Consider the following 19659-nt stretch of genomic DNA (forward strand, 5'->3'; position numbering starts at 1 on the left):
TCACTGATAAATGGAATCCTATTTGGAGCAAGGTTGCAGGTTATTTCATTGAAAAAAAAGATTTCTTCAAAGGGGGAAAAACAGAGAAAAACTGAGTGCTAACAGAAACCTAGGCACACTCATATAGAGTCATTACAGCACAGGAGGTGGACATTCGGCCCATCAAGTCCATGCTGACTCTCTGTAGAGCAATCCAGTCAGTCCCATTCCCCCGCTGTATCCCTGTAGCCCTGCAAGTTTATTTCTCTCAAGTGCCTATCCAATTTCCTTTTGAAATCATTGATCGTCTCTGCTTCCATCACCCTCGTCGGCAGCGAGTTCCAGGTCATTATCACTCGCTGCGTAAAAACGTTCTTCCTCACATTCCCCTTAAAACCTTAAATCTGTGTCCCCTAGTCCTTGTACCATCAGCTAATGGGAAGAGCCTTTCTCTCTCTACTTTATCCAAACCAGTCATAATCTTGTACACCTCGATCAAATTTCCCCTCAATCTCCTTTGCTCAAAGGAGAACAAGACCAGCTTCTCCAACCTAACCTTGTAGCTAAAATCCCTCATCCCTGCAATCACTCCGGTAAATATCCTCTGCACCCTCTCAAGGACCTTCATATCCTTCCTAAAGTGTGGTGACCAGAACTGGACACAATACTCTAGTTGTGGCCTAACCAGAGATTTATAAAGGTTCAGCAGAACTTCCCAGCTTTTGTACTCTATACCTCTATTTATGAAGCCCAGGATCCCATATGCTTTGCTAACTACTCTCTCAATATGTCCTGCCACCTTCAAGGAACTATGTACATGAACCTCCAGGTCCCTCTGTCCCTGCACACTCTTTAGAACTGAGCCATTAAGTCTATCTTGCCTCTCCCTATCCTTTCTGCCAAAATGCAGCACCTTACATTTCTCTGTATTAAATTTCATCTGCCACTTGTCTGCCCATTCTGCCAGCCTATCTATGTCGTCCTGTTGCAGTCGATTGGAATCACCCTCACTGTTTGCCACACCAAGTTTGGTATCATCAGCAAATTTTAGAAATTTTACTCTGTATTGCAAAATCCAAGTCATTCATATATATCAAAAATATATAAAGCACATTTTTACACATTTTGCCCTGCATTGATGGGTTTTGGGAGTAGACTACATTACCTCTGTGCAGCTGACCCAGATATCAATCATATTAATGCTGGGGTGTAACGGAACTTGCAATTGTCAGGTTATTTGGATCAGCACGGTGCACAGGACTGATCCAGCTGCCGATTGCCATTCTCAGCTCATCAAAGAAGATGCAATTACTTTCTGGGTGTCAATCATACCACAAAATCAGTGATTCAAATATTTTTTTTAATATAAAGTGCATTGCAATGCAGATGTCTTGTCACAGCAAATTTAAGGCCTCTTACAACCACGCAAGAAAACAAAGGCAAAGCTGGATCGGTGCCAGGCCACACTGACGTCCGCATGCCTTGTACACCACGAGCACGTCGACCGTGTGTGCACGGTCTGTGTGCAACAGCTGCATGCTTAAGCTTTGCAGAGCATTCAGGTTCTCTGCCCTCATTCTCTCCTCTCTCTTGGTACGACCACACCTGGAGTACTGCGTGCAGTTTTGGTCTCCTTATTTAAGGAGGGATTATACTTGCATTGGAGGCAGTTCAGAGAAGGTTCATTAGGTTGATTCCAGAGATGAAGGGGTTGTCTTATGAAGAAAGGTTGGGCCTTTACTCATTGGAATTTAGAAGAATGAGAGGTGATCTAACTGAAATGTATAAGATTCTGAGGGGGCTGGACAGGGTAGATGCAGAGAGGATGTTTCTCCTCGTGGGAAAAATCTAGAACTAGGGGGCATAGTTTTGGAATAAGGGGTCGCACATTCAAAACGGAGATGAGAAGGAATTTCTTCTCTCAGAGGGTCGTGAATCTGTGGAATTCTCTGCCCCAGAGAGCTGTGGAGGCTGGGTCATTGAATATATTTAAGGTGGAGATAGACAGATTTTTGAACGATAAGGGAGTGAAGGGTTCTGGGGAGTGGGCAGGGAAGTAGAGTTGAGGCCCAGATCAGATCAGCCATGATCTTATTGAATGGCGGAGCAGGCTCAAGGGGCCTACTCCTGCTCCTATTTCTTATGTTCTTATTTTCTCTCCCCTTCTTCTAAACTCATACATTGGTGCTGTTCCGCAAGCTCCAGCCATCCTGCAGTAGTTGGTCCAAGTGATTATTTCCCATGTGTGAGCCTAGATATAGTGAGTGTCAGAAGACTACGCCACTGCAGAAAGACAGAAAAGAACAAACTTGCATTTATATAGCGTCTTTTACAACCACAGGACGTCCCAAAGCTCTTTACAGCCAATGAAGTACTTTTTGAAGTGTAGTCACTGTAGTAATGTAGGAAACGCGTCAGCCAAATTGCGCACTGTAAGGTCCCACAAACAGCAATGAGATAATGACCAGATGATCTGTGTTTTAGTGATGTTGGTGAAGGGATAAATATTGACTAGGATACCAGGGATTTTTCTAGTCTTTGAATCAGTGCCACGGAATCTTTTACGTCCACCTGAGAGGGCAGACATGACCTCGGGTTCAACATCTCATCCGAAAGACGGCACCTCCGACAGTGCAGCGCCCCCACTCAAGATCCCAGAGTGGAACTTGAACTCGCGACCTTCTGATCCAGAGGCGAGCCTGCTACCCACTGACACAAAGCGGGTAAGCTGAGCCCAATCTCATCCTCCGCTGACATCCACATGTGCATTTTTACGGGGCAATCACGGGAACAATGATCAATAAGGACCAGAAGGCTCAACAGCTTACTGTAGCATCCCAACTGCGATCAGCTAAGTCTGCACAGACTAGGAGTCAAACTTGCGACTGGTTTGTCTGCAATGACTTGATACTTTGCTGCATGGTGCATCTGTTCCTCTTTGTCTTTAAGTGAGAGGGGAAGGGGGCGGGGTTATTTGTAGTTTTTATAAAGCACAGTAAAAATTCAAAGCTTGCCATGGTCTAACACTTTCCCATGTTCCACAGACACTCCAAGTGTTAGGAGTCTCACCTACAGATCTGCGAACAGACACACGCACTACGACAGTGTTGTGTGTTTCTGTACTCTTTAAAAAAATATATACATATACATTTGCATTTTTAATTACAAAGCATACATGAGTTCAACTAGAGAAAACTGCAAGCTGGTTAATTTACGAGAACCAATTTAACAAGTCACAAACAAATCAAGCGCCCGACTTTAATTTCAAGCCTGGCCACGTCTGACCTTTACTATTGTGCCATGTCAAATATTTCAAATTGTCAAATTTGAATGATTACGTGGCCAGCTGCAGGATCCGTGCAAATTTTCTGATTTGCAGCGTGCTCAATGAAAGTATTGCAGTATCTCTATGTGGGGGAGGCATTAAATTCAAAATTAAGGATGAGCCATGGCAAAATTAAGGATGAGCAATTTAGTGCACTTATCAAGCAGTCCCAGATTAGGCAGTGTGTATCTTTGTACAAGATGCACTGCAGCAACTTGCCAAGGCTTCTTCGGCAGCACCTTCCAAACCCGCGACCTCTACCACCTAGAAGGACAAGGGCAGCAGACGCGTGGGAACATCACCACCTCCACGTTTCCCTTAAAGTCATACACCATCCTGACTTGCAAATATATCGGCGTTCCTTCATTGTCACTGGGTAAAAATCCTGGAACTCCCTACCCGACAATACTGTAACTTCACCACACGGTCTGCAGCGGTTCAAGGTGGCTGTTCACCACCACCTTCACCAATTAAGGATGGGCAATAAATGCTGGCCTTGCCAGCGACGCCCACATCCCATGAATTAATTAAAACACAGGCACTGTTACTAAAGTCAGTGTCCAGGAAAGGCAGATAAATCCCCTGGACCTGATGGCTTGCATCCTAGGGTCTTAAGAGAAGTAACGGCAGGGATTGTGGATGCATTGGTTGTAATTTACCAAAATTCCCTGGATTCTGGGGAGGTCCCAGCAGATTGGAAAACTGCAAATGTAACGCCCTCTATTTAGCTTTAATGGGGAAATCAATGGAGGCAGATGTACACAATAATCCACACTGGCCAAAGACTGTTAGAAAGGACCTGGTGAAAGAGTAGAGGTTGATGGGCATATGGCAAGTGGACAAGACCTGGTGGGCAAGTTAGAGGCACATAAAAGCAGGAAATTATAGACCAGTTGGCCTAACATCTGTGGTTGGGAAAATGTTGGAGTCCATTATTAAGGAAGTAATAACAGGACATTTGGAAAAGCAAAATTTGGTCAGGCAGAGTCAGCATGGATTAATGAAGGGGAAGTCATGTTTGACAAATTTGCTGGAGTTCTTTGAGGATGTAACAAACAGGTTGGATAAAGGGGAACCAGTGGATGTGGTGTATTTGGACTTCCAGAAGGCATTTGACAAGGTGCCACACAAAAGATTACTGCACAAGATAAAGGTTTACGGGATTGGGGATAATATATTAGCATGGATAGAAGATTGGCTAACAAACAGAAAACAGAGAGTCGGGATAAATGGATCATTCTCTGGTTGGCAATCAGTAATGAGTCGGGTGCCACAGGGATCAGTGTTGGGACCCTAACTATTTACAATCTATATTAACGACTTGGAAGAAGGAACTGAGTGCAACGTAGCCAAGTTTGCTGACAATATAAAAATGGGAGGAAAAGCAATGTGTGAGGAGGACACAAAAAAGCTGCAAAAGGACATAGACAGGCTAAATGAGTGGGCAAAAATTTGGCAGATGGAGTATAATGTTGGAAAGTGAAAGGTCAATTCAATATTCAATATTCAGGAAGGATAGACAGAAAGGAAAAGGAGGTGGGGTAGCGTTGCTGGTTAAAAAGGAGATTGACGCAATACTAAGGAAGGACATTAGCTTGGATGATGTGCAATCTGTATGGGTAGAGCTGCGGAACACCAAAGGGCAGAAATTCTAAAAGGACAAAGGGTGTTAAAAAAGCAAGCCTGAAGGCTTTGTGTCTTAATGCAAGGAGTATCCGCAATAAAGTGGATGAATTAACTGTGCAAATAGATGTTAACAAATATGATGTGATTGGGATTACGGAGACGTGGCTCCAGGATGATCAGGGCTGGGAACTCAACATCCAGGGGTATTCAACATTCAGGAAGGATAGAATAAAAGGAAAAGGAGGTGGGGTAGCATTGCTGGTTAAAGAGGAGATTAATGCAAAAGTTAGGAAAGACATTAGCTTGGATGATGTGGAATCTATATGGGTAGAGCTGCAGAACACCAAAGGGCAAAAAACGTTAGTGGGAGTTGTGTACAGACCTCCAAACAGTAGTAGTGATGTTGCAGAGGGCATCAAACAGGAAATTAGGGGTGCATGCAATAAAGGTGCAGCAGTTATAATGGGTGACTTTAATATGCACATAGATTGGGCTAGCCAAACTGGAAGCAATACGGTGGAGGAGGATTTCCTGGAGTGCATAACGGATGGTTTTCTAGACCAATATGTCGAGGAACCAACTAGGGGGGAGGCCATCTTAGACTGGGTGTTGTGTAATGAGAGAGGATTAATTAGCAATCTCATTGTGCGAGGCCCCTTGGGGAAGAGTGACCATAATATGGTGGAATTCTGCATTAGGATGGAGAATGAAACAGTTAATTCAGAGACCATGGTCCAGAACTTAAAGAAGGGTAACTTTGAAGGTAAGAGGCGTGAATTGGCTAGGATAGATTGGCGAATGATACTTAAGGGGTTGACTGTGGATGGGCAATGGCAGACATTTAGAGACCGCATGGATGAATTACAACAATTGTACATTCCTGTCTGGCGTAAAAATAAAAAAGGGAAGGTGGCTCAACCGTGGCTATCAAGGGAAATCAGGGATAGTATTAAAGCCAAGGAAGTGGCATACAAATTGGCCAGAAATAGCAGCGAACCCAGGGACTGGGAGAAATTTAGAACTCAGCAGAGGAAGACAAAGGGTTTGATTAGGGCAGGGAAAATGGAGTACGAGAAGAAGCTTGCAGGGAACATTAAGGCGGATTGCAAAAGTTTTTATCGGTATGTAAAGAGAAAAAGGTTAGTAAAGACAAACGTAGGTCCCCTGCAGTCAGAATCAGGGGAAGTCATAACGGGGAACAAAGAAATGGCAGACCAATTGAACAAGTACTTTGGTTCGGTATTCACTAAGGAGGATACAAACAACCTTCCGGATATAAAAGGGGTCAGAGGGTCTAATAAGGAGGAGGAACTGAGGGAAATCTTTATTAGTCGGGAAATTGTGTTGGGGAAATTGATGGGATTGAAGGCCGATAAATCCCCAGGGCCTGATGGACTGCATCCCAGAGTACTTAAGGAGGTGGCCTTGGAAATAGCGGATGCATTGACAGTCATTTTCCAACATTCCATTGACTCTGGATCAGTTCCTATCGAGTGGAAGGTAGCCAATGTAACCCCACTTTTTAAAAAAGGAGGGAGAGAGAAAACAGGGAATTATAGACTGGTCAGCCTGACCTCAGTAGTGGGTAAAATGATGGAATCAATTATTAAGGATGTCATAGCAGCGCATTTGGAAAATGGTGACATGATAGGTCCAAGTCAGCATGGATTTGTGAAAGGGAAATCATGCTTGACAAATCTTCTGGAATTTTTTGAGGATGTTTCCAGTAAAGTGGACAAAGGAGAACCAGTTGATGTGGTATATTTGGACTTTCAGAAGGCTTTCGACAAGGTCCCACACAGGAGATTAATGTGCAAAGTTAAAGCACATGGGATTGGGGGTAGTGTGCTGACGTGGATTGAGAACTGGTTGTCAGACAGGAAGCAAAGAGTAGGAGTAAATGGGTACTTTTCAGAATGGCAGGCAGTGACTAGTGGGGTACCGCAAGGTTCTGTGCTGGGGCCCCAGCTGTTTACATTGTACATTAATGATTTAGACGAGGGGATTAAATGTAGTATCTCCAAATTTGCGGATGACATTAAGTTGGGTGGCAGTGTGAGCTGCGAGGAGGATGCTATGAGGCTGCAGAGTGACTTGGATAGGTTAGGTGAGTGGGCAAATGAATGGCAGATGAAGTATAATGTGGATAAGTGTGAGGTTATCCACTTTGGTGGTAAAAACAGAGAGACAGACTATTATCTGAATGGTGACAGATTAGGAAAAGGGAAGGTGCAACGAGACCTGGGTGTCATGGTACATCAGTCATTGAAGGTTGGCATGCAGGTACAGCAGGCGGTTAAGAAAGCAAATGGCATGTTGGCCTTCATAGCAAGGGGATTTGAGTACAGGGGCAGGGAGGTGTTGCTACAGTTGTACAGGGCCTTGGTGAGGCCACACCTGGAGTATTGTGTACAGTTTTGGTCTCCTAACTTGAGGAAGGACATTCTTGCTATTGAGGGAGTGCAGCGAAGATTCACCAGACTGATTCCCGGGATGGTGGGACTGACCTATCAAGAAAGACTGGATCAACTGGGCTTGTATTCACTGGAGTTCAGAAGAATGAGAGGGGACCTCATAGAAACGTTTAAAATTCTGACGGGTTTAGACAAGTTAGATGCAGGAAGAATGTTCCCAATGTTGGGGAAGTCCAGAACCAGGGGTCACAGTCTAAGGATAAGGGGTAAGCCATTTAGGACCGAGATGAGGAGAAACTTCTTCACCCAGAGAGTGGTGAACCTGTGGAATTCTCTACCACAGAAAGTAGTTGAGGCCAATTCACTAAATATATTCAAAAGGGAGTTAGATGAAGTCCTTACTACTCGGGGGATCAAGGGGTATGGCGAGAAAGCAGGAAGGGGGTACTGAAGTGTCATGTTCAGCCATGAACTCATTGAATGGCGTTGCAGGCTAGAAGGGCTGAATGGCCTGCTCCTGCACCTATTTTCTATGTTTCTATGTTTCTAAAACGCTAGTGGGAGTTGGGTACAGACCACCAAACAGTAACAGTGAGGTTGGGGATGGCATCAAACAGGCAATTAGGGATGCGTACAATAAAGGTACAGCAGTTATCATGGGTGACTTTAATCTACATATAGATTGGGCTGACCAAACTGGTAGCAATACGATGGAGGAGGATTTCCTGGAGTGTATTAGGGATGGTTTTCCAGACCAATATGTCGAGGAACCAACTAGAGAGCTGGCCATTCTAGACTGGGTGTTGTGTAATGAGAGAGGATTAATTAGCAATCTTGTTGTGCGAGGCCCATTGGGGAAGAGTGACCATAATATGGTAGAATTCTTCACTAAGTTGGAGAGTGACACAGTTAATTCAGAGACTAAGGTCCTGAACTTAAAGAAAGGTAATTTCAAAGGTATGAGACGTGAATTGGCTAGGATAGACTGGCGAATGATCCTTAAAGGGTTGACGGTAGATAGACAATGGCAGCCATTTAAAGATCACATGGATGAACTTCAACAATTGTACATCCCTGTCCGGCGTAAAAATAAAACGGGGAAGGTAGTTCAACCGTGGCTAACAAGGGAAATTTGGGATAGTGTTAAATCCAAGGAAGAGCCATATAAATTGGCCAGAAAAAGTAGCAAATCTGAGGACTGGGAGAAATTTAGAATTCAGCAGAGGAGGACAAAGGATTTAATTAGGAGGGGGAAAATAGAGTATGAGAGGAAGCTTGCTGGGAACATAAAAACTGACTGCAAAAGCTTCTATAGATATGTGAAGAGAAAAAGATTAGTGAAAACAATTGTAGGTCCCTTGCAGTAAGAACCAGGTGAATTTATAATGGGGAACAAAGAAATGGCAGACCAACTGAACAAATACATTGGTTCTGTCTTCACTAAGGAAGACACAAATAACCTTCCGGAAATACCAGGGGACCGAGGGTCTAGCGAGAAGGAGGAACTGAAGGAAATCCTTCTTAGTCAAGAAATTGTGTTAGGGAAATTGATGGGATTGAAGGCCGATAAATCCCCAGGGCCTGATAGTCTGCATCCCAGAGTACTTAAGGAAGTGGCCCTAGAAATAATGGATGCATTGGTGGTTATTTTACAACAGTCCATAGACTCTGGATCAGTTTCTATGGATTGGAGTGTAGCTAATGTAACCCTACTTTTTAAAAAAAGGATGGAGAGAGAAAACAGGGAATTATAGATCGGTTAGCCTGACATCGGTATGTCGGAATCAATTATTAAAGATGTAATAGCAGCGTATTTGGAAAGCAGTGACAGGATCGGTCCAAGTCAGCATGGATTTATGAAATAGAAATCATGCTTGACAAATCTTCTAGAATTTTTTGAGGATGTAACTAGTAGAGTGGACAAGGGAGAACCAGTGGATGAGATGTATTTGGACTTTCAAAAGGCTTTTGACAAGGTCCCACACAAGAGATTAGTGTGCAACATTAAAGCACGTGGTATTGTGGGTAATGTATTGACGTGGATAGAGAACTGGTTTGCAGACAGGAAGCAAAGAGTAGGAATAAACGGGTCCTTTTCAGAATGGCAGCCAGTGACTAGTGGGGTACCGTAAGGTTCAGTGCTGGGACCCCAGCTATTTACAATATACATTAATGATTTAGACAAAGGAATTGAGAGTAATATGTCCAAGTTTGCAGATGACACTAAGCTGGGTGGCAGTGTGAGCTGTGAGGAGGATGCTAAGAGGCTGCAGGGTGACTTGGACAGTTTAGATGAGTGGGAAAATACATGGCAGATGCAGGATAATGTAGATAAATGTGAGATTATCCACTTTGGTGGCAAAAACACGAAGGCAGAATATTATCTGAATGACGACAGATTAGGAAAAGGGACGGTCCCAGTAGATTGGAAAACCACAAATGTAAAGCCCCTATTCAAAAAAGGAGGCAAACAAAAAGCAGGAAGCTGTAGACCAGTTAGCCTAACATCTGTGGTTGGGAAAATGTTGGAGTCCATTATTAAAGAAGCAGTAGCAAGACATTTGGAAAAGCAAAATTCGGTCCGGCAGAATCAGCATGGATTTATGAAGGGGAAGTCATGTTTGACAAATTTGCTGGAGTTCTTTGAGGATGTAACGAACAGGGTGGATAAAGGGGAACCAGTGGATGTGGTGTATTTGACAAGGTGCCACATAAAAGGTTACTGCACAAGATAAAAGTTCACGGGGTTGGGGGTAATATATTAGCATGGATAGAGGATTGGCTAACTAACAGAAAACAGAGAGTCGGGATAAATGGTTCATTCTCTGGTTGGCAACCAGTAACTAATGGGATGCCGCAGGGATCAGTGCTGGGACCCCAACTATTCACAATCTATATTAACGACTTGGAAGAAGGGACTGAGTGGAATGTAGCCAAGTTTGCTGACGATACAAAGATGGGAGGAAAAGCAATGTGTGAGGACACAAAAAATCTGCAAAAGGACATAGACAGGCTAAGTGAGTGGGCAAAAATTTGGCAAATGGAGTATAATGTTGGAAAGTGTGAGGTCATGCACTTTGGCAGAAAAAAATCAAAGAGCAAGTTATTATTTAAATGGAGAAAGATTGCAAAGTGCCGCAGTACAGTGGGACCTGGGGGTACTTGAGCATGAAACACAAAAGGATAATGTGCAGATACAGCAAGTGATCAGGAAGGCCAATGGTATCTTGGCCTTTATTGCAAAGGGGATGGAGTATAAAAGCAGGGAAGTCTTGCTACAGCTATGCAAGGTATTGGTGAGGCCACACCTGGAATACTGCGCTCAGTTTTGGTTTCCATATTTACGAAAGGATATACTTGCTTTGGAGGCAGTTCAGAGAAGGTTCACTCGGTTGATTCCGGGGATGAGGGGGTTGACTTACGAGGAAAGGTTGAGTATGGGTTGGGTCTCTACTCATTGGAGTTCAGAAGACTGAGAGGTGGTCTTATCGAAACGTATAAGATTATGAGGGGGCTTGACAATGTGGATGCAGAGAGGATGTTTCCACTGATGGGGGAGACTAGAGCTAGAGGGCATGATCTTAGAATAAGGGGCCGCCTATTTAAAACAGAGATGAGGTGGAATTTCTTCTCTCAGAGGGTTGTAAATCTGTGGAATTTGCTGCCTCGGAGAGCTGTGGAAACTGGGACATTGACAGAATTTAAGACAGAAATAGACAGTTTCTTGAGCGATAAGGGGATAAGGGGTTATGGGGAGCAGGCGGGGAAGTGGAGCTGAGTCCATGATCTTATTGAATGGCGGAGCAGGCTCGAGGGGCCATATGGCCTACTCCCGTTCTTATTTTTTATGTTCTTACCAACAGGAGCAGGTCATTCAGCCCCTCGAGCCTGCTCCATCATTCAATCAGATCACTGCTGATCTGTATCTTTATTCTGTCGAACCGCCTTAGTTCTGTAACCCTCAATACTCCGACCTACCAAAAATCAATCAATCAGTCTCAGTTCTAAATGTTCAATTGAGCTCAGCCTCAATAGCTTTTTTTGGGGGTGGGGGGGGGCAGGAGGGAGGAAAGAGAATTTCAAATTTCCACTACCCTTTGTGCGACTGAATCAGAAACACCAAATTCTGGAAATACACAGGTGAGTCAGTAATTACAGAGAAAAACAGACCTGCTAATATTTTCAGAACTTCTCCCTATTGATGCTGACTTGTATGCTTCGTATTTCCAGCATTTTCTTTTATTGTTTTAGATTTCCAGCATTGCCAGGTTTTTTTTGGTGTTATATTTATATTCCTGACACTGGACACCTGAAATAGATGTTTTTTTTGTTTTTGGTCGCACTGGTGTCTGATATGGCTAGAAATCCATCGCCCTGTTTAAATTTCCTAACCCAGAAATCTACAGAAGTAGCTTCTATTTCTCCAATGTGGAGTGCACACTCTCTCTCTCTGCAGAGAAACATCCCCACTTGCCCAAGGTCAAAGAAACTCAGGGCAGGTTAACGAGAACCAAGACTGAGGGGCACGGCTTGAGTTTAACTGGCTAACACTGTACAGAGCATTGGTAAGCATTTTGCTGCTTGCCCAATGATTGGACTAAATGCCAAATGGAGAAAAATAGTGACACAGACTTAATGGGCCACACTGTTCTGCTGGTCCAATGAGAACCACCCAACATGCTGCTTGCCCAATGAGAACCACCCAACATGCTGCTTGCCCAATGAGAACCATCCTACATGCTAGGTCACTGGCTTCCAGTTGACTTTGAACCAGTAAAGAATTCAATTCCCCAGCACTAGCAATAAGTCGCTGCTTTTTTGTTTGGGTGACGGTGGTGGGGAATTGGAGTATAAAATGTGTAATATTGCTGACAAGGTGGGGCCAATTTTAAGCTGTAATGCTCATTGGATGCTCCATGATACACACCTTCTTGTTTACCAGATATCACCTCTGCATGGGACTCAGAAAACAGGAAGTCATATTCGACGGGCACATCTGTGTAAAGGTCCTTAAGAATGGCCTCCTGTTGGCTGGAGAGATGCAATACATTTGAATTCAGATCAGATTTTCCCTCCTACATTATTTTACTTTAAGGAGTAAGAGTTTATGGCCCTGAACAACCACAGCTCTTCTGGCATACTCCCACTGTAACATTAGCAACAGTCCCCTGGATACATTGAGTCCTGGCCTGAAGTCGGGGATTCCGATTGGGGGTGGTAACTCCCCATGGCAGGGGACTCCACTTTCCCAGACCTTTGTGGGACTTGCTGTTGGATCATTGGACGTACACTGGATCAGATCAGAGATAACTCGCTGACAAATGGCGGATGCGGTGACCAACTGGGGGACCAGGCTACGATTGAGACCCAGCCCCCCAAAGATTTAACGGGCCAATTCTTCACAACATTTTAAAAGCCGGGGGGGGTGGGGGGGTTTGGGGTGAGGTAGAAGAGCAACCAGCACCCCCTCTTGACCAGGCACTCTTCAGCTGGACATTCTGGCTCCAGATGTGCCCCTAGTGGCGCACATACCCATTATTGGTAGGCAAAGTGAAAAATCACCCCTTGACGATGAAAAATCTTCCACAGAGGTCCCCAGCAGGTGCAGCTTAGCACTTGCGTCGTGAACGCCATACCATGGATTTTTAGAGCCTATGTTATGTTCTTAACTATATGTTGCGATTTCATTCCGCATTTGAAGATTGCAAGACAGCTGGCACCAAAAACACCTGAACTGCTGATCCTAAGTATATATCTAGAGGACAGCACAGCAGAGGAAAGGGTTTTTATTTAAACGGGAAGCAAGGTTTGGGGGAAGGAGGGTGGGGGAGTGTTTTGTTTTTGCTCAAGTATGCTTTCTCAGCCTGTAGTGCGCTCCCCCACTACAGCTGGTTCCAATGTGGTCCTCAGGCCAGTCTGCAGTCACCCTATGTAATGTATTTTGCTTCATGGGTTCTTTGCTTAGGAATTCAGAGCAGCACAAGGCTATGAAGAACTAGTTGGTTTATTCGCAAAAGGCTCACAACCACCTGCCTCATTGTGGATCCCCCGAACCTAACTGGCTGGAGTTTTATTGAGCTTTGTGAACATCACGTGACTGGCTAAGCCACCCCCAACTCAACAGCTCAACAACTATTTTGGAGTAAACAATAAACATTAAATCTTAACCATTAAATCGTACCCCCCGATCTGGGGGCACTCCAAACATTTCCCAAAGCCCTTTTTTTTGTTGGTTTTTTTTGTATTTTTGTCAGGTTTTCTTGGGCTCTAAAACCATAATTTACAAGTGCCCCCTATAAAAGGGGAGGGGGACACTAAAAACCCGGCAATTAAAACAAATTAAACTTTAAAACATATAAAATCAAATTAAAATTTGGTTACCGGGGGTGACAATGCACTCCAGTTCCTCCGGCGCCCACCTCTCGCGGAAGGCCGCAAGCGTACCGGTGGACACCGCGTGCTCCATCTCTAAGGACACCCTGGCCCGGATGTAGGCACGGAAGAGTGGCAGGCAGTCAGGCTGAACGACCCCCTCGACCGCCCACTGCCTGGACCGGCTGATGGCACCCTCAACAGCTCTACACACCTGTGAACATATTCACAGGTGCACACATTACACTCTGCATTTGGAATGGAGTTGCTCCAGGGACACTCCCCACAACCGAAATCAACAAAGCAGTTCAACAGGGATCCAACTTAAAGGATCTGTAAATCAGCGATTACTTAAGAACATAAGAAATAGGAGCAGGAGTAGGCCAGTTGGCTCCTTGAGCCTGCTCCGCCATTCAATATCATGGCTGATCTTCGACCTCAATTCCACTTTCCCGCCCGATCTCCATATCCCTTGATTCCTCTGGAGTCCAAAAAGATCTCAGCCTTGAATATACTCAATGACTCAGCATCCACGGTCCTCTGGGGCAGAGAATTCCAACGATTCACAACCCTCTGAGTGAAGAAATTTCTCTTCATCTCAGTCTTCAAAGACCAACCCCTTATCCTGAGACTGTGCCCCCTAGTTCTAGACTCTCCAGCCAGAGGGAAACAACCTCTCAGCATCTACCCTGTCAATCCCCCTCAGAATCTTGTATGTTTCAATGAGATCACCTCTCATTCTTCTAAACTCCAGAGAGTATCGCCCCAATCTATTCAATCTCTCCTCACAGGACAACCCTCTCATTCCAGGAATCAATGTAGAAAACCTTTGTTGCACCACCTTTAAGGCAAGCATATCCTTCCTCAGATAAGGAGACTGAAACTGTGCACAGTACTCCTGGTGTGGTCTCACCAAAGCCCTATACAATTGTAGCAAAACTTCCTTACTCTTGTACTCCAATTCTCTGGCAATAAAGGCCAACATGCCATTTGCCTTTCTAATTAATTGATTAAAATTGACATTTGAAACAAAAATGCCAAATAAATCCATGGTAAAACCGTTTAGTCTCTTCTACAATAAAGGGAAATATTTCAATGAAAAAGCTACACCCCTGGACTTTTCTTCCTCTTTAAGATTGAACTGTGAGCTGCCCAGTTGGAAAATTTGCTCCCTGGTTCAGTCCCTGGTCTATGCAAAAGAATTATGGGGAGTTCACTATATCTCGTCCATGATGGCAGCAGTGGGACATCAGAATTATTCAGTGCCCCGAACTAGGAGGAGGAAAAATCCCTGCTCCTGATTGCTGTACAGAGGCCAATACTGAAAAGTGGATGTGCGTGTGGAGAAGGCGGGATTGGACTTACCCGCGAAATTAAACATCCTGCTGACACTCGCTGCAATGTGACTGAACGGTGAGCTGCACTTTGGCAGGATAGAATCATAGAAATTATGATTTCTTCTCATAGAATCCTGGAAATTTACAGCACGGAAGGAGGCCATTTCAGCCCATCATGTCCACGCTGGCCAAATCCCACTTTCCAGCTCTTGGTCTGTAGCCTTGTAGGTTATAGCACTTGAAGTGCATGTCCAAATGTGGTGGGGGTTTCTGTCTCTTTCAGGCAGTGAGTTCCAGACCCCCACCACCCTCTGGGTGAAGAAATGTCCCCTCAAATCCCCTCCATACCTCCTACCAATTACTTTAATCTATGCCCCCTGATTGTTGACTCCTCTGCCAAGAGAAAAAAGGTCCTTCCTATCCACACTATCTAGGCCCCTCATAATTTTATACACCTCAATAAGGTCTCCACTCAGCTTCCTCTGTTCCAAAGGAAACAAACCCAGCCTATCCAATCTTTCCACATAGCTAAAATTCTCCAGTGTAGGCAACATCCTCGTAAATCTCCTCTGTACCCTCTCTAGTGCAATCACATCTTTCCTGTAAAGCGGTGACCAGAACAGCACACAGAACTCAAGCTGTGGCCAAACTAGTATTTTATACAGTTCAAGCATAACCTCCCTGCTCTTCTCTTCTATGCCTCAGCTAATGTAAATCTGTGGAATTCGCTGCCTCAGAGAGCTGTGGAAACTGGGACATTGAATAAATTTAAGACAGAAATAGACAGTTTTTTAAACGATAAGGGGATATGGGGAGCGGGCAGGGAAGTGGACCCGAGTCCATGATCGGATCAGCCATGATCGTATTAAATGGCGGAGCAGGCTCGAGGGGCCATATGGCCTACTCCTGCTCCTATTTCTTATGTTCTTATGTTCTCATGTATCCTTGGACACTGGAAGAAGGTTGTGCCTGTGGAACCCCCATCCTAACAAGAGTCAACTCCAGGGGGCTGAGGGAAATGTCATTATTTTAAAATGCAAATGCGACTATCAACGGTCTTGTTGTTGGTATAGCACATTGTTGAAGCATTTTTAAACATGGTCAGTAATTTAATTTAGTTCACTGAGAAGTGCAGTGAAATTCCCCCGGATCCAATACCTTTCTGGCAGAAGCCTCATGCCAGCAGTGCAGAGGATGTATAGTGGCGTCTCTTTGTGCTTGGCGACAGGAATGTGAGCAGTGGCGAAGCTCAGGAGAGGATGGAGATAGTCCGTGGCTTTGTCTGGGGAGGAGGCCAGCGTCGAGATGCCTGGAAAAACAATGCAACAAAAGCCATTAAAATATTCATCCAATCATGCGACGACGTGCGAGACCTCAATCAAACATCTTGGAAGTCAAGCACGCACTCACTTCTACGTGATGTTTAATGTCTGCTTCACAGATTCATAGAATGATACAGCACAGAAGGAAGCCATTCGGCCCATCGTACCTCTGCCGGCAACATGACGCACTTTGCTGGTGTTACCCCATGCCACTTCCCTCCATGCCCTCGCCCCGCTGCTTCACAATCACTGGTACAGCCTCCAGCCCACCTTAATAAGGACATAAGAATTCGGAGCAGGAGTAGGCCATTCGGCCCCTCAAGCCTGCTCCGCCATTCAATGAGATCATTGGCTGATCTTTTATCTCAACTCCATTTTCCTGCACTATCCCCATATCCCTTGGTTCCCTTAATATCCAAAAATCTAGCGATCTCTGACTTGAATATACTCCAAACTGAGCCTCCACAGGGGCAGAGAATTCCAAAGATTCACCACTCTCTGAGTGAAGAAGTCTCTCCTCATCTCACTCCTAAATGGCCGACCCCTTATTCTGAGACTGTGACCCCTGGTTCTAGACTCCCCAGCCAGAGGAAACATCCTCCCTGCATCTACCCTGTCAAGCCCTGTCAGAATTCTGCATGTTTCAATGAGATCACCTCTCATTCTTCTAAACTCTAGAGAATATAGGCCGAGTCTACTCAATTTCTCCTCATAGGACAATTCCCTTCCATCTCAGTAATCAGTCTGGTGAACCTTCGTTGCACTCCCTCAATGGCAAGTATATCCTTCCTTAGGTAACTAGACCAAAACTGTACAAACACTCGAGGTGCGGTCTCACCAGGGTCCTATATAATTGCAGTAAGACGTCTTTATCTCTTATACTCAAATCCTCTTGTAATAAAGGCCAGCATATCATTTGCTTTCTTAATTGCTTGCTGTCATCATCATCATCATCATAGGCAGTCCCTCGGAGTCGAGGAAGACTTGCTTCCACTCTAAAAGTGAGTTCTCAGGTGACTGTACAGTCCAATACGGGAATTACAGTCTCTGTCACAGGTGGGGCAGACAGTGGTTGGAGGAAAGGGTGGTCGGGGTGTCTGGTTTGACGCACTCTCCTTCCGCTGTCTACGCTTGGTTTCTGCTTGTTCTCGGCGATGGGAGTCGAGGTGCTCCGCGCCCTCCCGGATGCTCTTCCTCCACTTTGTATGGTCGTGGGCCAGGGATTCCCAGTAGTCGGTGGGGATGCTGCACTTTGTCAAGGAGGCTTTGAGGGTGTCCTTAAAGCGTTTCCTTTCCCACCCGGGACTCGCTTGCCATATCGAAGCTCTGCGTAGAGCGCTTGCTTTGGGAGTATCGTGTCGGGCATGCGGACGATGTGGCCCGCCCAACGGAGCTGATGGAGCATGGTCATTGCTTCGATGCTGGGAATGTGGACTTGAGCTGGTGCGTCTGCCCTGCCAATGGATTTGCAGGATCTTGCAGAGGCAGCGTTGGTGGTACTTCTCCAGCATTTTGAGGTGCCTGCTGTATATAGTCTACGTCTCTGAACCATATCGGAGGGCAGGTATCACTACTGCCCTGTAGACCATGAATGTGGTGCTGGATTTGAGGTCCTGATCTTCAAATACTCTCTTCCTCAGGCGACTGAAGGCTGCCCTGGCGCACTGAAGGCGGCGTTGGATCTCGTCATCAATGTCTGCTCTTGCTGACAGTAGGCTCCCGAGGTATGGAAAATGGCCCACGTTGTCCAAGGTCTTGTTGTGTATTTTGATAATCAGGGAGCAGTGCTGTGTGGTGGGGGCAGGTTGGTAGAGGACCTTTATTATGCTCATAATAAAGGCTGAAACTGAGTACTGTATGCAATGAGTAAGTGTGACCTTAGCTCCTTTAATTGAACTCCAGAGTGCTGGTACAGCATGGGAGACCTGCTTATATACAGTGCTCCCTCCCTTGTAAAGTCAATAGTACACTTATTTACAGGGTAAGATGATCTGGGACTTTTCGCTCTCTTGTTGATTGTCTCGGTCCAAATGCAGGTGTGAGTGAGTTGGTTGGTTCTTCACTGGGCTGCTGACCTTGCCGAACTGCTGGAGATGGTGAGTTCGGCTCCGTGGTCAATCGTGATGTCGGTTGCCACTTGTGTGTATGTTGGAGGGTCGAAGTTGGTGGTGTCCTCTTCGGGTTGCTCGTAGCTGTTAGTGAACCCCAATTTGGTTTGGTCCAAATGCTTTCTGCACGTTAGAGCATTGGTCAATTTGACCTGAAACACCCTATTCCCTTCTTTGGCTATGACCGTGCCAGCAAGCCATTTGGGACCATATTCATAATTGAGTACAAACACAAGGTCGTTGACCTCAATATCACGTGACAAGTTTGCATGATCATAGTACATGCTTTGTTGATGCCGCCTGCCCTCCACGTGATCATGGAGATCAGGGTGGACAAGAGAGAGCCTTGTTTTGAGCGTCCTTTTCATGAGCAGCTTGGCTGGGGGAACCCCGGTGAGTGAGTGGGGTCTGGTGCGGTAGCTGAGCAGGACTCAGGACAGCCGGGTCTGCAGGGAGCCTTCCAACACACGTTTCAAGCTTTGCTTGATGGTTTGAACCGCCTGTTCTGCCTGGCCGTTGGATGTGGGCTTGAATGGGGCAGATGTGACGTCCTTGATCCCATTGCGGGTCATGAATTTCTTGAATTCAGCACTGGTGAAACACGACCGATTGTTGTTGACAAGGACATCAGGCAGGCCTTGTGTGGCAAACATGGCTCGTAGACTTTCGATGGTGGCGGTGGACGTGCTTACAGACATTATTACACATTCAATCCATTTTGAATAAGCATCCACAACAACCAAGAACATTTTGCCTAGAAATGGGCCTGCAAAGTTAATGTGGATCCTAGACCATGGTTTGGAGTGGCCACGACCACAAACTTAGCGGTGCCTCTCTGGGTGCATTGCTCAGTTGAGAGCAAGTGTTGCACTGGCGCACACATGACTCTAAATCTGAGTTGATGCCGGGCCACCACACATGGGATCTGGCTATGGCTTTCATCATTACTATGCCTGGGTGGGTGCTGTGCAGTTCGCGTATGAATGTTTCTCTGCCTTTCTTGGGCAAGATGCGATTACCCCACAAAAGACAGTCCGCCTGTAAGGATATTTCGTCTTTGCGCCTGTGGAACGGCTTAATCTCTTCCTGCATCTCCGCTGGGACACTGGACCAGCTTCCATGGAGGACACAGTTTTTTTTTTACCAGGGACAGTAAAGGATCCTGGCTGGTCCAGG

General features: G+C 45.5%; 1 protein-coding gene across 3 annotated transcripts in view; it reads right to left on the bottom strand.

The window, feature by feature from the left end:
* The window catches only part of LOC139260191 (ectonucleoside triphosphate diphosphohydrolase 4-like), a 124665-nt gene that overhangs the window by 37430 nt on the left and 67576 nt on the right, over positions 1-19659 (bottom strand). For all 3 annotated transcript variants that reach the window (XM_070876464.1, XM_070876463.1, XM_070876465.1), the window contains 2 exons: positions 16212-16362; positions 12272-12375 (listed from right to left, as the gene is read on the bottom strand). In XM_070876464.1, coding sequence (XP_070732565.1) covers positions 12272-12375; positions 16212-16362 — 255 coding nt within the window. The remainder of the gene's footprint in view (positions 1-12271; positions 12376-16211; positions 16363-19659) is intronic.

The sequence above is a fragment of the Pristiophorus japonicus genome, chromosome 3, assembly GCF_044704955.1.
Source record: "Pristiophorus japonicus isolate sPriJap1 chromosome 3, sPriJap1.hap1, whole genome shotgun sequence".
Taxonomy (NCBI): domain Eukaryota; kingdom Metazoa; phylum Chordata; class Chondrichthyes; family Pristiophoridae; genus Pristiophorus; species Pristiophorus japonicus.